A 20,561-nucleotide genomic window follows, 5' to 3' on the forward strand; every position below is an offset into this window, starting at 1 on the left:
AAACAAATCCATGATTGTTCTAAGAACTAGCTGGAGAAGAAACTGCAAACGTGCAAAGTGTCCTACCTCTGGGTTGCCAGTTCTAAACAAGACTACATCAGTAAAAGCACGAATTACTATTGTTGGAAACTACATAATGGGCTGCGTTAATTGAGCCAGCGGCTTCCAGTCAATAATAACAACTCAGATGGCTAAAGCATTAAAAAAATCAGTAACGGCATTAAAAACAAAGCTGAGAATAGTCAGTGAAGGGAACTATCATGTCACCTTTGGATAGAGTCCTTCCAGACCAAGAGGTGTGTCACGCTAAAAGGAGAGAGAAGCCACAACACTGTTCAGTGAACCAGTCTCCAGTTTTAAGGATGAAAACTTCATTAATGCCCAAAGCTTGACTGTTAATGGGAAGACAAAGCCATAAATCCTGCATTTGGCCAACTCTCTTCCTCACTGATTTCTGGGTCTGTGGCTTTCTAAAAATGAACAATCAGGTCAGCTTTTTTTTTTTCCCTTTAAGACGGGCAGGCCTTGATCTCCCTCTAGAGTGCAAGAGGCAGAGGAAGAGGTGCAAGTCGAAGGAGGAATGCAGTATATTTGCATCAGTCCCATTTGTTCACCCTGAGGCTTAGTTCAGCGCTGACTGAATACACAGCCATTTTCAACCTTGACTTTCTGCTGTCAAGGCTTACATTTATTAAACACTTCTCATATCGTTTTCAGAGTTGAATATGAGTTCAAAATGTTCTGCAAACTGCTACACAAAAGGTATTCAAATTACAGGGTCAGTGACTGTATTTTCCAATCTTCCTATTTGGTTGCTTTTCTTTTATGTTTCATCATCCACAGGGGATATGCACAGGAAAAAAAGACGTGGGAGGCCAGGGACTGAACAAGGGAAGAGAGGGAGTTGAAAACAAGAGCAAGATGGAAGAGAGAGCTGGTGGGGAAAAGGGAATGTTGGCTTAACTGGAGGTAGTCCACATTTTGACAGTTAATTTCTCCTGAAAAAATTTACTGATAAATATATATACACACAGACATACACATATAAATGTGCATGTAAAAATTAAATGGCAATTAAAGCAGAGACAGAAAGATAATGATTTTACCTTCCATCTCTGCTAATTATTTCTTTATGCACTAAAGACATTCAACCCAGGCACTGCACGTGTGCACTTGTTGACAAAGTCCCAGCTGCCAACAGAGAATGACACAACCCCATGACCACAGCCAAAATGGTTACCCCAGCCAACTATAACATAATTGTGTGCAACCACTGCCAAATCCCAAGCTGACATGCATCCTGTAGGGTTTCATTGAAGTCAGCGGGGCTGCATGGTATATTAAATGAGCTGGGCTGCAAGGGTGGTCCAAAGCTGTACTCTGATATGCAGTAACAGCAATGAGGTGCTCAGAGCCACCCCTGCTTTTGGGTACAGCTGTATCATTCCTTCGCAGCTCCAGGAGAAATCCCTGGACTGTAACAGAAGAGACTCCCAAACATGCATGAGGATTGTTAATTAGAGAGTAATAGCTCTTGTGGACAGTATAAATCATAAAAAGCTATATGCTATCCATTCTCAGTTTCGTGATAGACTCTCACAGATGGTGTGACTGTAGTAGGTGTTAATTTGCATACAATTGCATAATACTGTTTTTCCCCTTAGATATTTCAATAAACCAATGCAATCATCCACTTGCAACCTTCTACATGACTGCTGTATGTTGCAAGTTAGGGCATTTTATGTTCTTTCATATTTTTAGTATCTTCCTCTGGGGATGAACCCTGACTTCTCAAGGCTTTTAGGATCAAGGCAAGCACAGCTTTAAAATACATAGCTGACAATAATTCCACATTTTCTGATTATACTTCAAGTAGAGGGAAACACACCCTTTCACACCCAGAAGACTGTGAGTGAACCTAGTTCACCTAGTTCGAGGACTGCTGTTGAAAAATTACAAAACGACAGAATTCAATTTAGAATAATTAATAGTCATGTAAAATTTTTATCTGCTAGTTCTTTTCTAACTTAAAAGACTAAGTTTCACCTGTATTCTGGTTTCCTTTTAGTATTGTACACGACGTGGAGCTTTTGGTGTCCAAGACATTCCCCTCTTTCTGTCCAGCTACTGTGCCCACCACAGTGGGACCTACAGCCCTTCTTTCTGTGCAGTCATCACTGAAACGGCTCAAACACAATCATACGCAGTTACAGACCCTTCAGAAAGATACCTGTTGAGGCTCTACTTCACCCTGTATATTGACTCTGAGACAGTGTATTTCAAACTCCTGGAAGCTTGACTTCGCCCAGTCACTCCATAAAAATAGGAAACCAGTTGCAAACTTCTTGAACTTGCGGTGCACCACTACCTCTGTGAATCCTTCTCCCACTCTCCCCCTGCATCATCAGCATGCCAGCAGAGGAGATACACTCCATGCTTCGAGGAATCACCCGTTGATCAGTCTTGCCACACTAAGAACTACGCTAAAACTGTGTTACCTTTGATAGGATGTTGAAATGAATACTTTGTGATAAACTAGTCAATTTAATCATAAATATAAGCAACTCAGTATTTACCAGGATAGACTTTATCCTTATGTATTAAACTACTACACTACAAAAAATATCTTCATCATTTTTTGGAATTGTTTTTGGAGAGGGGGAAAGAATAAGCAGACAATGCAAACAACCCTTTTGGCAAGAACTTCAAAAACATGCAGACAGCAAATCAGTCTGATCACTAAGACAGATAATGTAAAATATAGGAGGTCTCAAATTCTTTTAGCAGCTCTTTCACAAATGTCTCATTTTAACCAGCATTTTGCTGAAATCTGTTCTCTTTATAACGAGTTTTTAAAAGGCCCACTCCCTGAGCTTGAAGCACTCCTATTCAGCGTAAACAGAATCACTAATCAAGGAACAGTTTTTTAATGTATATTCAAAAGATACTTTAATTTTGGGTTGGCGGTAGCTAGTAGGAAATTCTTGTTCAACTCCACAAACAGCATTATTCAGAATGAACACAAATCTGAATACTTCCATTATTTTGTAATTAAAACACCATGGACTTTTGCTTGGCATTTGGAGAACAAATGTGCATAAAATCTAAAGGAACAAATACCCTCAGAAAACAATGACATTTTGTATTGAGCTGATGATGTTGAGAAAAGAAAATGTTCTGCTTGATGAGAAAACAAAAACATTTTTTAGAAGGTTAACCCAAATTATTCACATCGATTCGATGGGTAGTTTTTTCACAAACAAGTCATAATTTGTACCCTTCACTTTAAAAGCAAAAGTAAATTGCCTTTTTCTCCTCAAGATCTTACTTAGAAGGACAGATTACCACAGCAGCTTCAGTGAGATTTGTTGGAAATATCACAGCAAAGTCTGCAACATATGACCAATCTATGGTGGGTGGAGTAGGCATTTCTTGGAAAATCTGTTTTGGAAAATTCAAGATATACAAATGGACTGTTGTAACAGGAACAACTGATGGGTACTGAAGTTTATACTCTGCCCTCTCTTCCATCGCTCTGTAACTCCCACTCTTTTCTTTACAGACAATATTAAAAATGTAAATTAATGACCAGAGCGATCAATTCTGGTGATGTAAAAAAAATGTAAGGAAGTCTTACAGGCATGATTTCTCCTCAGGAGCTGCATTCTTATGTAAACATTCAGCCACTGTTCCTGACCATTATTACATTTACCTCCTCCTCCACATGGGCTTTTCTAGAGTTTCAAATGTCACTGAGGCCAAAGGCAGAGTCTTTAACAAGTCTCTGCTTCCTGCCATTCTACACCTGTAAGAAGTGAACGCCGTCATGATCAATTTCTGTAATATCTAAATCTCTCTCACTTGTTAATTTCAACTCTGAATTGCCTTCATTTGTAATTGCTGGAAAGGAGGGAGTGTTTTTGAAATTAAGATTTTTATTTTTTTTAAATGACCAATAATTTTGTAAAATACATTCTCAGCTTCAGGAAGTTTTTATTTGCATTTTACATAAGACTTTCAGCAACTCTGAGTGCAAATAGATTTGCTTTGCATTCTTCCTGCTTTGCTGTCTTCGGCTCTTCCAAGACTACATTTTTTGTAATATAACTGCTGCTTTTTAGATTCATTTTCAAAAAATATCATAGAGACCAGAACCTTGAAATTTTAATCTCTTTCTCTGCTTGGCTGTTAATCCCTTTGTGGTGAGCTTACTGGTCCTACAAGCACAGAGTTCACTCTCACACCTGTGCTTATCTCCAGATACAAGAAAAAAATAATTTCTTTACTATTATACTTTATAATCCTACATTGAGACTTTAATTTTCTACAAGTTCCAGCCTTGAAAATACTCAACAGTCTTTGTTATAAACAAGAAATTAGTGTGTAATTCCCCTTACGTGCAAAGTACTATGTGTTTAATCAAGCACACCCCCCCCCCCACTCATTTTGTCTTTCTATATGCAAGATGAATGCTCATGTTTTCAAATTTAAATTACATTTTTCTCCCCAAATTTAAAAAAGTCCTTTTTTTCCATCACAGTAGTCCGCCACATCTGGTTTCAACAGCCCTTCATGTAGTCACACTCACCAAGGCTTTGAGAGCACTACAAAGTAATGAATCTCAGTAAGGGTAATGCAACATCTACTAGATAAACAGAGCAGCTGTTATGCGCTTTACAATAACTCACAGCAGCCCTGAATATGAAGATCTCTTTTACTGAAGGGGTGAGTGTTTCCCAGGACCCTGAGGTTATCCACCTGGACAGCAACCAGAGAAAAGCAGGACAATTTAATGTCCTGTGCACCTCCAGCAGTGAAGTACCACTCTACAGTATGACAGTATTTATGGCGAAGGAAGGACCGTATGATTCATTGGAGGTTTTTGTTTAGAGTAGAGAGGATAAAGAGAAAAGTCTCTAAAGTAGTACTGTAACATCAGTTTCGTTTTCCAGATGTAATTTGCACCAAATCTCCTGTATTTCCTTTTAAAATACAAAAATCCATAGACTGATCAGCTAAAAATGTGCCAAACAGTTTTTAAAAACTGGTATTAGGACTTAAAGGAGTCATTCAATCAGAAGTTGTCTCTTCTTTGATGATTTCTTTGGTATCCTTTTTAAGGTTCATTATAGGCTTGAAACTGGCCATTTGGCTATTTTTTTTTTCTTTAACAAGCATTACCTCTGTCTGGAAGCCCCTCTACCCCTTGAATTAAAAACATATTCTGTAAGTGGTAGAACAGATGCACAGAAGGGATGGTAGAACAGATGCACAGAAGGGATATTTGGATGTGATACAACATTCAAGACAAAAATCATCTCACTTAACTTGAAATGTTACATGAAATGAATCCTAGACAAAGTATTGAAGAAGTGTCCTGAGTTAGGCCAGCTGAGAATTTGACCTGAGGATTAAAATGCGCTATGGGCTATTTTAGTGATGCCAAGCACCTCTGGTTCCCACTGAAGTCACTGGAAACTGTGGATGCTCAGAAGCAATAAAAAGTAAACCATTGGCTACTATTATTTTTCATACTTATGCTGCAGGATGATTTGTATCATGAAATACTATACATTTCCTCAATGTGGCACCTTTCCAGCAACTTTGTCTCTCAGTCTGCTCCTGATTTTATGCCTTTATACATATACATGTTTCTCAGTAGAAGCCAACATTTAAAAACAATAAAGGAATTCCCCTGCTTGAAGAAAGAGAGAAAACTCACATGAGAAGCTATGATTACACTTGGGAATGATGAGTTTCGCATGACAGTGACAACACACCACACTGCTGACAACCTTGAGATCCTCTGCTGTGGCAAACTGAAAAAAATCCTCAGACTGCTGCTGACCTGTGTTTTGTATTTCAGACCATGAACCCCATCTTTTACAGGGCTGTAGTCAATTCAGGAACTTTATCAGCATCTGTTTATTACTGTCTCCCCAATGTCTCTTTAGTCTTATTACAGTCTCTTCCCTCCCTTAAACTAACCTGACTAAATGTTATTCCTACATACAGCTCCAAGCCCTGAAGCACTTCAGTTCCAACATGTTTCCCCCAAAAATCAGTAACAATCTTTCTCTAACATAATAACCAAAACAACACGTAATATTCTAATTCAGATGGGACTTGAGGTAACAGTTAGCATCAGCAGAGTTTGTGTTCCAGATCTCCATTTTATAGTAATTCCTTTCAGCATGCACTTGGCTTTACCTTGTGCTGACTGCTTTTTTTTTTTTTTTTTAAATTGAGTTACACACTATTGCCCCAATGACATATTTTCCTGGACTTTTTTTTCTAAACTTAAAAGACATCACAAGTAAACAAGACAAAGCAGACAAATCTGTGATATCTATAGAATTAGTCAAAACAGAAGAGGACAAATCATCTTGTCCTCTTCAGGTGGACAAAGATTTTTGGGGCCCATTTGCCACTCCTTCTTCTGTTCACAAACCATCATTCTTACTCTCATCACCACCCTGCTTGCCACAATACACACACACAACCCACCCACCCCCCGATTGCTCCCAATTTCCTGCTCTCACCTCAGTGTTCGCTGAGGTCTGCCTGTACTTCAGAAAAGCAATGGGGCATTCCTTTTACCAGGGACTAAGCCCCGCCAGGTGGCCTAGGACACACTGAACTCCGGCTCACGTTTAGACTGGTGACACTGGACTTTAGAGGCAGGATTCACCTCTCATTAATTGCACAGCCTAGGAGTCAGGTGTCTCAGGTACACATCTTGCACATATCTTCGCATCTAGTCTCTCTCTCTGCCATCAGGGGACAGAGAGAAGCAAGATGAGGCACCTGGGTGCATCTATGTCTCTCCACCGAGTGTAGGGGGAGCCTCAGCAACTACTATTGGTCACCAAAATTTTGTCCAGCTATTGTAATCAAAGAAGAATCCCAATCTATGCTACCTCTATACTTTTTCAAGGAGTCTTTATGAATATGTTGAATGACTTCCAGTTTACTAAACACAGGCAGTCTTCTGCCCACCAGAAGTTTCTGTGAGATATGTTTGCTTGCCATTTTACCAGATGGCTTCAGAGTTCATTGCAAGATTACCTGGCCTGTAGTAAGTTGAATACAGGAAAAACAAAAAATTCACCAGCACAGTCAGTGCAGATACATACAAAACAGGCTGAGTTAAAGCAGTTTCAGTTGTATGCTCTCTCCCTTACATCATTGGTCCTACTTTTTGTGCAAAAATGTAAGGTAACAAATAATGCATAATTTATAGTAGTCTTTCCTATGTTCTGTAATAGGCAAGCTGAAGATACATTTCAACAGTAAGTAAAGAATAAAGCGGAGTTAAAAGATTATTAATGCCATATCTGTATCAATACATATTTAAAGAAACACTGAACTTAAGCAATGATTGCTTAATTTATGATTGGTACATACTATAACTTGGGCCAAAAATAAAGGCCACCCAGGAGCAGCTGCTGGTGAGGCATGCAGTGGTCTTTCTTCCCAGCAGGAACACTTGACATAAACATGTTAGTGCTCCACACACAGCATTTATTGTCAATCAAGTTACAGAGCTATTTAATGGTCTTTTTCCTTAACTTCAAAGAATTAAATGGGATAGGGCCAATTTGCCTCTGGAATCCCCTCTCTCTCTCCCTAACACATCTGCTGTGCTCAAAGGGGGTCCCTTAGGCTGACAAAGCTCAGGTTTGAAATTGTCACACTCCAGGATGGTAAGATGTTTCCAGTCATAGGTCAGTAATTATGGAACTTGCTTCTACACAAGATCAGACAGGGTGAACCTTCTTGCCATGACTTGGTTTATATTTGAGAAATTAAATCACTTACAATCTCTCAAATATCTGTAGAAATTTTGTGTCCACATACTAAAAATACTCTAAAGGGCCTAAAAAGGAAGCTAATAATCTCTTAGAATAAACTATGTTCCAGTAGATGTAACTGGAAGAACTGTCCCTCTTTAACTGCACTGTGGTTGAAAACAGGCAATCTTGAATAACTCATCTACCTCTGCTATAGCTAACACGCTGCCCTGGAGGCCTTGACAAGAATCACAAACCAGAGGCTTTCAGGAGCAGAAATAGAGACTGTGGGACAAAAATCCAGAGTGCTTTCAACTGAGAAAAAGTAGGTCTGGGGCAAAATTTCAGCACAGCTAGAGTGACACACTCAACTGCTTATGCTTAAGATCGTCTAATGAAATGGGTTGAATTACAAAGAGTGCAATTCAATTTCTGACAGCCTCTGACACAGACAAGACCCTGATAGTTCCCCAAAGATTTTTTTAAAGCTGTTGATACAGACAACTGTAATGAGCCAACCTAGAGTGGAGGATAAAGGAAGGTTCTGTGTTCAGAGGAAAAAGTGAAACATTATGTTATTACTGACAGCGCAATAATGGGTGCCAAAGACAAGACAGCGGTCACAAGAGAACAAGTTATCACTCTCAATACCCACCTCATTAGTAACTGAGAGAATTGACAGTGCAGAATCACAGTACTTCAGTGCATTGTTTTTCTGGCCAAGATCTTTATAGCACTGAGAAGAAAAAACATTTTGTTTCCAATCAGACCACTGTAAGAATACCAGAGCCTACAAATCATTATTTTTAAAAGAACTTGGTTACCTTTGCCAAATACACATAATTGTATTTGGAATATCCGGGACGCATTTCTTCTGCCTAAATAATAAAAAACAGGAAAGAAAATAGACATAAAACTTGTGTGATGAGATTTATGTGGTCTGCATAGCATTTTTAGTAATGCACTAAGCTTCCTCAAACATCAGACTGAATCATCCCTACTGTGTGCACCACAATCTGTTTAGCACTTAAAAAAAAAAAAAAAAAATCAAGAAAACAAGAAAACCCAAAACCCAAACCAGGCACATGAGGTGCTGATATTGAACACATAAAAATGTTCTGTATTTCTTTCTCTCCTCACTCTCTAAGTGCTTCGTAAAGATATTGGATCATTCTATAGAATATCTATTGGATTCATTCACTTACACAGTGGGTTGGAAGACACTGCTCTCCCTACATTATTAATATTTATTTCTTCGTCAAAGAAATAAAGAAGCAACCAACCATTCACACTTCATGTAATGGGCAATGAACTGTATTCATCAACTTTATAATTATTTTTCTTTCACAGACCCCTATCTTCTAGCTCTGGGTTCAACTTTCTTTTCACATTACTGTCTTCTGAAAAGTTCAGATCATTAAAACAATTCAAGATTGTCTTCATTTTAAAACACACCAAGGATGTAGAAGCTTGAAAGATGAGTAAAAACCTTACCAATTATCTAGTAACCAAGAAGCAGCTTTAATCAACAAACAGCTTTTGGGAGAGAAAAACTACATCAGTGGAATTTATCATAGCTGTAATCCTTGGATCAAAATAATGCTGCTTTCACTACAACTGTGTATTATCAGACAACTGTTGTCTTTTAGACAGTAATTTAATTTTTGTTGCAGAAGATTACTTAAAACCACAGTTACTCTGCAGCCCACCACAAAGTACCCTGAAGCTAAAGTGAACATTTCAAATTATTTCTACCACCTTTAGAGTTTGACCTTAAAGATAAAATCTCTTAAACTGGGAAGATGGTAACGTATTGTATTGTCCAAAATTCAGGAGATCATTCCATCTTTAAATAGACTAAGAACATGGAAAACAAGCACTTTTGATAGTGAAGAAAATATGCTTGTTCAATTCCTTTGAGAAACTGACTGAAAGTAATTGTAATGATGGAATTTTATGCTTTGAATTCAGTCATGTGAAAAACTTGTATTTTTCAGCTCCAGAAGTAGAAATGATTCATATAAAAGACACTGAAAGACAGGTTTATTTTATTCATGTGGTGTTTTCTCATAACTGTGCATTCAAGTAGAATGCCCAGGAACATGAACCTATATGACAGAGCTTTGTTTTCTACTTCACTACAAAGGTAATTTCATCTCCACAAACAAGAAAGGCTTCTAGTGACATTCAATGAGAAAAATCAGAAAAAAGAGAAAGTGTTTTCAGATCAGAAAAAAAGAAGTGTCACAATGTCAAAGTTTTCCTTGCCTATTTTAACCCTCCTGCAGAAACAGAAAAATCATCACTTATCGCTATGGTTAATTTGTTTCAATGGCATATATAACTAATCTATATCCGTCTCACATTAAATCCAGTAACTACTAACCGTGGCAAGTCATTGAAGAATTCCCTAAAACTAAAGAAAGAGAAGAAAGGTGCTAGCCACTCATCTCCAAACTAATTTTAAAATAGAAAAGAAAAAATATTTTAGTAGAGACCTCTGTGGTATTTAGGAGAGCCCTGGATTTATAGCTACTGAACATAATGTGTTGAGCAGACATCTTGACAACAGTCACATATAGCAGCTGGTAAACAGTTACACAGGAAAACCCTTGGCTAGGGCTTACCTTAAGGAAATTCTGCAATGCTTCTTCTACTGTTGAAGTTGGTGGAGTCCCAAAGAGAGCAGCAGCTACTTTCTTTTCAATCCAAGACAACTGAGCTACCTATAAGAATTAAAAAAAAAAAAAAAAACAAACAAAAGTCTTTAGGGTTGCTTCTCAGTTTTGGAGTAAATACTGTCCTGTGCCACTCTACTACTTATACAATGTATTTTGCAAAAGAACCTGTAAAGGAATGTTTTATACTGTTGATTTGCCAGCTCAAAGCATAGTGTTTTAGATTTTAGGTTCTGTTAACAGGAAAATGTACACATTAAGAAATACACGACAAAACACCAACATCATTGATATGAGATTATTCCAATGTACAAAGCTTAAAGTACAGTTTAGGTTTCATAAGACCTTGCCATTTTTTAAAACCTAAGGCTAGAAATAGTGCTTTAAACCTGTTAAGGTTTTCATGAGACAGACAGCTTAGCATGATAGTCCATGTACTTGACTACTTTTCAACATTATGAAAAGCTGTTGCTACAGTCAGAATGTGAGTGCTTTTGGCGCTTGTAAAAGAAGTTCATTTATTACACAGAAGCTGATGACAACCACTGTTAAGAAATAGGCTTCATTTTTTCCTCTTCAAATCTGACAAATAACACTTGCCAAAGACCTCTTCTCATTTCAGGAAGATGGGCTGCTATAAAAGGACTTTAGGGAACTGTCATATTGCCACACAATGTACATGACTTCTTCCCCTACTGACACCTGACAGAAACTGCTCTGGTTGCTGCCATAAGGTATTTGGCTCCATCACCTAACCTGGCGAAACACACTTCACATCTCTAACGAAGGCTGGAGCTGCTGAGAAATGCAATGTGAGACTGGAGCCTGTTTAAATGGAGAAGAGAAGCCACCCTCCTTTGGATACTTCTACTACATCTGTAAGGAAAAGTCAGAACTTTATTCCTTCACATCAGTACTTGAATCACAGCACTGATGGCTCCTGTCACAGAGTACAGCTGAGTTTAAAAATGGTAAAAAACGAGGTTCTGTGTTTTCCTAGCAATTTCTGGCCTGATCTATGCAGAGGCAACACAGAGAAGGGATACACACATGCAAAGAAAGAGAGCCTCTCATCAGAGACCTGGAGGTGAAATATGAGTCACATAGGGACATCTCTTTTTCAGAGGGAGCTGCAATTCAAGTAACAGAGTTGAGCCTTGAACTGAAGTCTGTCCTACTGTTGTAAAAATTAAAATGGTTTTGGATAGCTTTAGATTATTCCCGCCTCATTCCCTGGCTTCCCAGTCTCTTCAGGGCTGTTGCTGCTCCCCCCACCTTCTCCAGCTAAATCCAGCAACTATCCAGTAATGTCAGTTAATTATGGTAAAATATAAGAATCCACCCACACATAACTATCCACAGCCACCAACCAGAATGCTTCTCTTTTGAACAGACATCAAGCTCTATGTATTTCTTGTTGCAAACTGCCCTAAAAATACCATTGCAAAGAGTACAAATACAGGCCAGCACGCAACAGCAAAACGCGTAGGACCATGTTTTCTCGTCTAGCCCCAATGACTCTAGCTACATAAGAGCAACATTGCTTGGAGAAAGAAGGCATCCTGGTCAAGTCTTGCTGGTTGTTTGGCAGCGTCCAATGCCTTATTTGTTAAATGCCGTCAGTAAGTCTTTCACACAAAAACCACTAAAAATTATATTCCAGAGAGAAACAATATTAAGAAAATAAAGCTTTTTTTCACTCTCTCTCTCTTGCATATCCCACTCTTGAAGAGTCTTCTAAGGGAATAAAGTATTTTTTACAAAAGCTGTCCAGCAATCCCAGAGTTTTTATAATTGAAGCAACAAGATGTTTCCCCTCTCTGCACTGTAGTGCTTTCACACTGTGTTACAAACTGCAGCATGCTGGTTAAAACTTCAAATTGTAGGTATGTATATAATTCCCTCACACACTTAATTTCTCTAGCTGCTCTATAGTTTCTGAGACATCTTCTGTGAGCGATATTAAAAGGATTTTTGCAAAAGTATTGTTTTCTTCACACCAATCTACTGCTGCAGTGTTCTCTATTCTTTTGGAAGAGGAAGAGGTTTTCTATATTTCTAGGTCCATTACATCAAGATAGAGGTAGCTTACAGAGGGAGGAAGAGAGGGGGAAAAAAAATGGGAATGTATATGCTTACACTGTTCTTTGCAAGACCACACAACACCCTGGAGATACACATACACCGCACAGATACAATTACCACACACATGTCTGCTGTTATGCAGTAGTGAGGAAACAAAATTGCAGGTTTTCCATGTGAAGTTATAATTATCTATTGAAAACCAAGTTCTTCCTGGCAGTTGTTTTATTTTCTTACAAGATTTAATCAGAACTGATTTGCTGAGGTTTTAGTCCTTATTTTGTCTGGCTTGGGTGCTGCTTTGCACTATTCAAACTCAAAAAAAGCCCAAACGTATATGCTCTTGGCCATTTTTATATTACAAATCCCACCAACCTGAAACAATGTTTAAAAGTGAAATGCATGTATGCACAATAGTGAGTTTTCTTTAATGCGCATTGGCTCCAGCCTTATACTTTGTGACTATTACAAAGATAGTCTGAGAGTTCTGTAATGTTTTGAGCAGCCAGACTTATATGCCACTGGCTTGATGAATTAATTGCAGCTAACTCTAGCCATCCATAAATGAAGTGCCTAGTTTATGCGAGTTGTCCAGGTTCCTTGCATGGTCAATAGAGAGAGCGGCATTTCCATTAGGCAATTCCTCTTCACCTACATTAGTCTGGGATGAACACTCCTCTCTTTCTCTTCTTTCTTTCCTTCAACTACAAAAGGAGCATAGACAATTATACCTTGTGGATGGCTAAAGACAGGGAGGTGAATCCCATCACAACAGCTTAACCACGCCCCACCTGAGTCAGTCTGCATCCCCTATGACTGAGATGGGACACATGGAAAAGACCTGTTTTATGCAAGACACAAAATTGTGTCCTGGAGCAATAACGATGAACAGGAAATTATAGCCTTCCGCTAAACACACACAAGCACAGCTTTTAATTCGAAGTAACTTTATTAGAATAAATCTTATGTCGTGTGGTTCTCCCCTAAATACTGGGAAAAGATATTTCCTAACATCCCTTTCTCTTCCTTAGCCTAGGATCAGCAAAAATCACATATGAACTAAAACACTGGCTGGAGTTCAGGTTTTTTGGTTTTGTTTTGTTTGTTTTTGATGAGAGGCAAACCCTGCCCATTGACAGCTCTTTTCAAATTCCAGGATGTTGGTACCAAGGAAACTAACCCACTTGAATTGAAAAATTCAGTCAGGATTGACTTGCAGCCCTAAAGGATATCCTCCTCCGATGTTTCCATGCTAATAGCTCACTGAAGACAGATCACACAACTGTCTTCCATAAAGGAAAATCATCCCATTGATCCAGCTTCAGTAAAATATTAATGGCACCTTCTTAAATATCCCCCGAGAGTTTCTTTTTCTTTTTTATTACAATATATTAATGTAAAATTGTATTAAATAATTTTGCAGTGTTTTGACTTCTGGAAGAGATTAAGTAACTGGACAGCAGTTTTAAAATACTGGCTTCCAACACAAATATTCTCTTTCTTGCCAGCTGAGGAACCAGGACACTCTGCACAGGCACTTAGGCATTTATCCAACTTGAATTCCCTGGGCTTTTCACTTTCCAGTAAGGGGAGCAGACTTACAGAGCACACAGACAAAGGAACTGGGTCAATTTGTTCCCTGATGTAACCGAAACAGATACTGGGATACACCAGAGAAGAATCCAACACATGGCATGTAACCTCCAAAAAGAAAATCCCAAGAGATCTAATTTTTAACACCCCACTAGCATTTACCAGAGGCTCCGATTCAGTTTCACAAGTATACACTAACTGTTCTGTGTCAGTCCTGTAATGGCAAGTAGCCATAAGTCTTAACTAGATACATACCCTGTTTTAAAAGCTATTCTAAACATTAAAACACTAAAAAAACCCCACAAACACACAATTATAAAGGATTATCTGATAATTGCACCCAAAACTCTAAGGAAAGAAAACTAATTCCTATACGCCATGCACCACAGATCAATTGACTTCCAATAAATATTTCTTGCTGATCTGAAGAGCAAAGTAGTTTCCATTTTCCTTTAACAAAAACAAAGCTGAAACTTGAAAGGCTCTAAACACTGTACTTATTTTAAATCATATTAACTAATCCAAGCTTATATTTAAAACATTAAACCTTCTCTAAAAGATAGATACTTAACAAAGCCTGTTTTCATCACAGAAGGCTGAGAATAAAGAGTTTCATCCGCCACCAAGGACATTTTAAATTAAAATTATTTTGCTGCAGTTGTTTTTCTTTGGAATAGTAACATCTCTTTTACATACTAAACACTGGTTTGCTTTGCTTACTAGATATTTTAAAGTATCTTCATTACAATTATATGGTAATCATCTTTTCCTAACATTATCACTAAAGCTATTCTGGAAAAAATTACCACTATGTAGAAGTTCATATCAGCTCTGGAAAAAGGAATATTAAAATAACATTTGGTAGGGTTCTGCAGTTATCCATTACTAGTGGTGTTCAATTATGTTTGCTCAATGCATAAGTAAATAGTTTTTTTTTTCCCTTGTCACCTGTGCAAAACAAACCAAAAAACATTAGACCTATACATGCCTTCTTGTACACACAGCAGGTCTCCCAGGCAAAATTTTGCCCATCATGACATCTATGAAATGATTGGTGAAAATCTTGCCTACCTGATTTTGATACCAGAAGTAATTTTCTAACAAAGCTGAGATGACACACCCATCAGAACATAATCTTCCTCTTTTGAATAGCTCTACTGGCTTTATCATGGTAAGAGAAATAAGAAACAACAAAAATTGGTTTTTAGACAAGGTGGCACACAACTGTCACTGGCTCTCCATCAAAGACAAACCCCCACTGTTGCAAGGCAGTGAAAATCCAGCTCATCCCTCCTGCTGGAAGGTGCTATGACACTTTGCATCAGCTTCAGATCTGGCCCAGCGAGAATAACTGCTGAGTAAGAAACTTGGCATTGCCATACCACTGCTCTTCGTAAAGGACTGTGTTACACTGAAGAAGGTGAGAAATGGCAGTCAGAGTCAAATTCTGGCAAAACTCCACAAATCAAATAGCTTTACAAGTACAGCATGCAGCCTCTGGATATAGATTTCAGCCTTCAATAAATCTTCTCCATTTGCCTCCACTATACTTTTTACTTAAAAGTCTGTTCAACTGATTTTAATTTGTGAAAATGAACCAGAGCCCAGATTCACAACACTCGAAGCATCCCCTTTTGCAGTCTCTTATGCTATACCTATTTTTTTCAGTGTGTCAGCTGAAAAAACAGCACTAGAAGATAGTAATAAGATCCCCCAACATTAAATGGGGAGTGAATGGGAAGCGTCTGACTATACTAGGAAGACTTAAGTACATCACATTTCCCAAAAATGTTATCAAAGCCTAGAAAGTATCAAACGCTAGTTATCTTTTTTAGCTACACTGCTTCAGTAGAAGAATATGTGACTAAAACCAGACAATAATGGCCCTGGAAGCCATGCTTGTGAAAGAACAAATATTGCGGCCAGTCCTAACTGGACCCCACAGTCAGCTAGCCTAAATATAAAAACTAACCTTCTTTCCTCAGTCATCCCTTTTTCTTCTTTACTTTCCTCACATTGGACAACACAGCCTTCCTAGCCTCAACCTCAGCTAGACTAAATAGAAAAAAACAGAAGGTCCAAGAGGAGCATTATCACTCTAGCTACAGGTACCAGTATAGAGAAGTAGTGATAAATGTATTTTTCAAGCACCCTATCATGATCCCTACCCTGAAGACGTATTTGGAACCAATGCCACAGCCAACAGTCTACTTTCGGGATCATTACCACAGCATGAAACACCACAGTCTGCAGAATAGGACCAAGGAATTTGCCACATCTTCCACAAGCTTCTAAGACTATCTACATCACATGCATGGCCAAAACCTGTATTAGTGGATCAGCACAGAAACCTACTCATACAGTCTGCTAAAACTAAGGAGGGTATTACCAACTTCACTGGGCTAGGATTAAGATCTTACTTGCCATAGCAGAGCCTCAAAACTAGCGTTCCCAAATGATGGCCTCATCGTGCTACTGAAAGTGTGCAACTGACAGAAAGTTTTTAAGAGCTGACAGCCCCAGAAGTTAAAACAAAATGTTATTCACTCCTGTACTCACATTTATTTGTACTATGAAAATCTAAGTGTTTCAGGTTACTGTTTTGTCATGGCCATCAAGACAGTCACAGAAGGCAAGAACTTAAAAAAAAAAGAAGAAAAAAAGGAATCAATCCTTAAGTATTTCAGTGGCTACATCTGTTTAGGTGGATTGTTTCACTTAATAAAATGCAGGTCAGGTCATATCCTAAAGCAAATGCTAATCTGTGGCTTTAACGTTCAGTAAGGAAGCCCTGCATAGATGCTGCAAGTGTGGAACATGAGTTTGTAACGATACAGCGCAACAAACCACATGTATTAGTCAGGAAGTGGTGATTGTCACTAAAATGAAACAAGAGTAAAAAACCAGTGCAATAAGAACAAAGTGAGGTATACTGAGATTACATGTAAAGTTTCCAAAAGCAATAACTCAAGTGAGAAATAAGCCATGAAAAACATCTGGGAGTGTTTGACATAAATGGATGCTGCAGTCAGCTGTCAGGCACAGTACGGTATAAAACAGTTTAAGGAATCACTGGTGAGAGAGATGCTCTTCAAAGGCAGGACAGCAAGCATACAATAGGACAATCTTCAGCAACTCACTTTTGCATAGCTAATGCTGATAATCAAGAATACAGTGTGATGAAAACCAAAATGAAAAGCTCTTTGAAAATGTTGCTGTCATTCCTTATTCAGATCAACTGAGAAAAAATGCAGTTGCTGAAAGCTCTTTAAAAGTTAAATATATGACCTGAAAAAACTGCTGAAAGATTACTTTGCATTAAGTCTTGTCGCACATAAAGACAAAGTCAAAGTTGTAATGTATCACAGCAACTCCTTCTTCCCAGTTTGCAGGCACGTCATAGTGAGTAGCACTGGAACAGCTGGAGGAAAAAGGCAGGGCTGGAATTCACTGCACATTAGCAGTTATTATTCTCAGAAGCCTCCCCAGTGATCTTTTACAGTATAGACTATGCATGAACATTTTCTTCTGATGAAAGACACTCACAGCACTAAAGATGAAGCAATAAGGATAGCCATCTGAGCCATCAAAGATGTGCACTTAAGAATAAGACAACTCTCATATTACACCATTTTTTCTAAAAAAAAAGCACTATTTTCCTAAAAAAAATATATCAACAGCTAAACTTGTAAAACAATTATTTTTATTTTTCATATATGAGTACTATCACTATGTCATTAACACAATATTTAAAAGCACCTGTTATGTTGGCATAACACAAATTGTATCTCTTGCAAAACTTTTTGGTGAATTATAGATTTTTATGCCTGCATCTTTGTTGTGACACTCTCCTGGAATTTACCAAGCCGGTATGGTAGTCTTGCTCCCACAGCATGTAAGTGCCTTTAACTTCAGTTATGGATGGAGAGTAAAGTTACCAAAAGGCTGTGTTACCAGCCCAAGGTCATGCAGAAAGTTTGTGGCAGAATAAAGAACTGAAATCAAGGCTTGCAGTACCAGAGGTCACCCTTCCTCCCTTCCAAATATCAGTTACTTTTCATTCATACATTCAGATAAGAAACCTGAACACAACAATGAGGGACATACAAGCACAGCTTGCTTAATGTACATGACAGAAATGGTCAGCAGTTAACATCACACATGTGGAAGTTAATTCAGGAAATGTAAATGCACTGCTTCATTTAGCTCAAAACACCTACTTCAATAAAAACCTACTTTGTCTTAAGTCCCACTATTTCATTTCAAATGCATTATCATTTTTCAGTATACTCAATTCATATGTTAGATAAAAAACCAACTTACTGAATAGCACCATCTTCCATTTAGGTAATATAAAAAAGGATCTTGAGGCTTAAGTTCAATTGCTTTGTCTAGGTGCTCCTATTAGAAAGAAAATCAGTGTCACTTTAGATGTTTGTTTGGCAAGTGTGTTTACATTCTAAGAAGTTTGCTGCAAATCTTAAACAAGTTCAGAAATTCTCTTCTGCTGTAATTCTTTTCTAACAACCTAAAAATATTTTAACTAGCGAACCTCTTCCTCATGGAGGGAAACCACAAAAAAAATTATTTAGCAACTTTGCACGCAATGCAAAAAGGCATGCTGTATTTAGAACATGTTTAAGCAGCTCTAAAGTTCAATCAAAGAACTCAAGAACTTTTGTCTTAAAAAGGCAACAACTTCAATTAAATTCATTTTATTTACAGTTACTATTAGGAAACTGTCACATACCAAATCAGTGAGAAAGCAACCACTCTCTTTGATAGATCTTACATGCCAGCACCCATCACTGAAGCATAGTCTCTTCCACTTTGGAATGTGACTGCCCCAATGAAATGGTACATGACACAACAAATTGTTACTATAATGTGAAATTCAGACAATAAAATGGTTCTGTTTATAGTGAAACCATAAAACCTAGAAAGTATCTAATGAGGTTCTTCCAAAACCATTTTCATTACAGGTCATGAGTATCTTTATTTCTCTCTTTAAGTTACTAAAGAAAGCTCTTGTTGCTCAACCTGAGTTTGAAGAAAAAAGAAATATGTTATTTCGCCCCTAACTACCATTTGCCTCTCAAACCAGATTTCACTTCTAAGGTTTCTCCCCCTCCCCCCCCCGATATCTCTGCTTTTCTAATTAAGCCAGTCATTAAAATATCTGAGTTATACAGATCTAAGAGCCTATTATTCTATCATTTTGTCCACAAACTATTCAGATAGGAGCTATGTTTTCATGCTATTATTTTTCCAAATCCTTAACATTTCCAAATGATTCACACAGAGTTCAGTAATTACTTCTGAAGAGGAAAACCTCCTTGAAAAGGCTACTGCTAACACTTCAGGGTCTTTTTAAACTCCCTCCTTAAACAACTGCAGCATTTGTGTTATTTGTCATCGTCCCGTCGTTCCCAGCTTGTCCCAGTGCTCAGGGCTTAGCTCGCTTGGCACAGCTCGGATGTAATTAATGCTCTCTCATAGGAAAGCTCTGTGACACTTCAAGCCTTAACATGGACATGATGTGATAGGGAGCATCCTGGGCATTTCCCGAGAAGTGGAACACATCTACTACCTCCCACTGACACCCAGAAAGGGGGGACACCAACTCAGAGGGCAAGGGATGGAAAGCACCTAAGCAATGTCGAGGACAAGGAGGGGGAGAGTAGCACATGTAACACAAACTGCTAACTCTAAAAAACACAATTACCTTTGAAAGGACAGTGTTAAAACAAATACCACTTGTTAAGGGTGGCATGGAGGATGATTGCAGAACTGTGTTAGTTCATCACTTAATATTTCATACATTTTTATTTTCTAAGCAGAATTGTTACTCCCTCCCCCCCTGCCTTTGACTACAAAATAAAACAGAAATCTTAATGCTGTTCCCAGAATCCTACCTCAATTCTTATATTTTGTAAGTATATAAACTGCTTGCATACATAAAAATAACTTTTTCACTTAACATTGGCACCAAAATAGACCTGTGAAGTTGAATGACCGTTGGAAAAATCTGTCTTTGACACTATATAAGGAAAGAATTTAAAGGAATAGCTTAAAAAACCCCCCAAAACCCTACAAAAACATACCTTAAAGAGATAACCATTCCTGATTTTGTTTTGTACACTTTCAAACTGAGACATATAGCCACACATAATTGCAAACCTGAGAGGGGAAAAGAAAAACACACACACATACTTTTTGTGATTTAAATAAACCTTTGATCAAATTACAAAATATTTCAATACCTAATTCACAGATTAACACCTGTTTGTCTTCCATCTTGATGGCTGGATAGAAGTTTGGCATGAGCTGTACGTATTCAGGAGCAGACAAAAAAACCCAAACCAAACCAAACCAAACCAATAATGGAAACAAGAAATTTAAATGACACTGTTTG

The 20,561-nt window shown here is 38.0% G+C and overlaps 1 protein-coding gene across 4 annotated transcripts in view; it reads right to left on the minus strand.

The window, feature by feature from the left end:
* Positions 1 to 20,561, minus strand: part of RMDN2 (regulator of microtubule dynamics 2) — a 115,832-nt gene that overhangs the window by 70,383 nt on the left and 24,888 nt on the right. For all 4 annotated transcript variants that reach the window (XM_072856586.1, XM_072856585.1, XM_072856584.1 and 1 more), the window contains exons 6-10: positions 20,251 to 20,326; positions 18,470 to 18,547; positions 10,421 to 10,519; positions 8,618 to 8,671; positions 8,449 to 8,529 (exon numbers count right to left, since the gene is read on the minus strand). In XM_072856586.1, coding sequence (XP_072712687.1) covers positions 8,449 to 8,529; positions 8,618 to 8,671; positions 10,421 to 10,519; positions 18,470 to 18,547; positions 20,251 to 20,326 — 388 coding nt within the window. The remainder of the gene's footprint in view (positions 1 to 8,448; positions 8,530 to 8,617; positions 8,672 to 10,420; positions 10,520 to 18,469; positions 18,548 to 20,250; positions 20,327 to 20,561) is intronic.

This window comes from Ciconia boyciana, chromosome 3 (genome assembly GCF_034638445.1).
Source record: "Ciconia boyciana chromosome 3, ASM3463844v1, whole genome shotgun sequence".
NCBI lineage: Eukaryota > Metazoa > Chordata > Aves > Ciconiiformes > Ciconiidae > Ciconia > Ciconia boyciana.